Below are 2,324 nucleotides of genomic sequence, written 5' to 3' on the forward strand. Positions count from 1 at the left end.
CTTTCATATTCCAGCCACCGGACCCAAATAATCATCTAGAAACTATATTTGTTACATCAATATTTGGCCAATGCCTCAGGCATATTCATAGCTAGCTCTTATATCTTCAATCAACCCATTTCTATGAATCAATGAATTGCCACATGACTGTGGCTTACCAATAATGTTCAGCCACATGGACTCACCTTGACACTGATTTCTCTCTGTCTCTCTCTGTCTCTCTGTCTCTCTGTTTCTCTCTCTGTTCGCATTTCGCACCTAGCTTTACTTCACTATGTCACTAGCCAAAACAGCTTTATTTATCAGCCAATAAAAGTAACACATATACAATAGGATAACTATATCACTGAAGAGATCTCTATTATATGTACACTACATTCTATATTCTCTATGTATATAAAAGGGAAATACACCAAAATCATCACACCGAAAATATATGCAAAGGTCGATACTTAATGACTAAATGACAGTGTAGAGAGAGATTCTACCATCCAATCTGAGTGCCGAAGATACTGTATTTTATCTACAGTTGTCTTTCACTCCAAGTTGAGATGAAATGAAAACATGAGGTCTACTTACTTTCCCTTCATATGGGTAGGTCGCCTCAGCCTCCACACCTCCGTTGTGCAAAACATACCGAAAGGCAAAGTATGTGTTACCCCAATCACAGCCATTATTGCCATGAGGTTTAGAACAGTCCACTAGGTTCTGGACACTCAGAGGAATGAGTTTGCCTGTCTTTTTGTACATTTGTCCTTCTATGGCACCAATTGTAGCAAAAGCCCAACAAGAACTGCAGTTACCCTAAAGTGAAGAAAATATGATATTTCATAAACAAATGCTAACTCAGGTAACAATATAGACAGGTGAATATTTTGTGAAAAGAAGTACTGGCAGTTGATAGATGCCTAGAAGGAGTTCTCAGTCTAGAAAACTTGGATACTGGTAGTGTATACATGCTTATGTGGGTTCCCCCCTACATTTGTGAAAGACTTCTTGCTTTTATCAGTTATTAATGATAGTAGAAGGGAAATCAACTCTACAATGAGATGTGGTAGAAGTTATTATCTGGAGAACGTGTTTGGTGGTCTGTCAAGATCAATATATATTGGAAAATGTATGAAGATTTCAAAGAAGGAAAAATATTATGTAAAAAATAAGCTGTGAATCTCTCCTCATTCAATAAGAAAACAGAGACACTAAGTTCTTTCCTCTTTACTGTGCCTTTGAAGGGCAGGTGGCAAATTCAAACCTGTTTCTGCACAGGGGTCACATATCCTTCTTTTCGCCAATCCACAAATTTGGGTAAACCACGAAGAGATCGTTTCCAGATGCCTTTCCTACTCTTGAGGGTTCGCATTGGGAAATCAACCATCATTTTCTTGAATTCTTCACTGGTCTTCAAGAAAGCATACATAAATGATTATAAAAGAAAAGACTCCATGTAAAACACTGAAGAGAACACAGTGTGAAGTAACGCATGTCGCACTCATCATGTCACCAAAGGCGTTCATTTTCATGGTGTAGCCATTCTTCCCCAGGGCATTCTCTCCATTGTGAAGTTTAATCATTTTCATGTTCTTTTCCCATACTGTTCTCCTCAGTGCTTCTTCCTCCTGGATAAGAACATAATAGGTGACATTTCTTTATAATTAAACTCCTGTACAAGCTGATGTTGTGGGTTACTGTCCAGGTGATTAGAGGCCCAGGAGAGCTAGTCTAGGACACAATAGTCACACCTTCTCCTCATACTGATGAAAGGGAATCTGGCTACCCATTGTTCACAATGGTTGTGATTAAGCATCCTCATGGTGGTAGTTGTGGTGGGGCACTTATGACCTCTACTATGCCTAGACAGCTGCACTCTGGGGCCCTTTTGGACAATTTCCAGGATACCAACCAGGCTGTATGATTTTTCATAGAGTATCTTCCACTCTTCCCATTCAGCATCCAAACTGGGATCAAGTGCCGAAGCACTTGATCTAAATCCTAAGCACAAGACAACCAGGAAGATAACAGGAGTCATGGCTGAAAAGCCTGGATAAAGAAGAGAAATGAAGATATAACTTCAGAAATACTTTTTATGCCTTCTTACTCCTTCATAATAAATTAATCCATTGTGGTCAATAAATTTTTTGAATTTTTATTCCAAATAATTTTTGAGAGACTGCAGAAAAGTTGTAGGATACGTTTGAACCGAGTCATGAAATGATGTTTATTAGATTCTATACAAAATGAAAACCATGAGTCCAGAATTTTAGCCATGAAAACTTTAGGTGAAATGCATCTTATTACTTCAGAAATGTCTTCACCCACTGTGAGGA

General features: G+C 38.4%; 1 protein-coding gene across 1 annotated transcript; it reads right to left on the reverse strand.

Moving 5' to 3' along the window:
* Positions 1 to 579: 579 nt before the first annotated feature.
* Positions 580 to 2,026, reverse strand: LOC102001732 (cathepsin Q-like; the record flags this gene model as incomplete). The annotated part of the gene is made up of 4 exons (XM_005372312.1): positions 1,901 to 2,026; positions 1,479 to 1,616; positions 1,253 to 1,399; positions 580 to 804 (listed from the first exon to the last, which is right to left on the reverse strand). Coding segments are annotated over exons 1-4 (636 nt in total), but the record flags the coding sequence as incomplete, so codon positions are not given.
* Positions 2,027 to 2,324: the final 298 nt, after the last annotated feature.

This window comes from Microtus ochrogaster, unplaced genomic scaffold, assembly GCF_000317375.1.
Source record: "Microtus ochrogaster isolate Prairie Vole_2 unplaced genomic scaffold, MicOch1.0 UNK1193, whole genome shotgun sequence".
Classification (NCBI taxonomy): Eukaryota; Metazoa; Chordata; class Mammalia; order Rodentia; family Cricetidae; genus Microtus; species Microtus ochrogaster.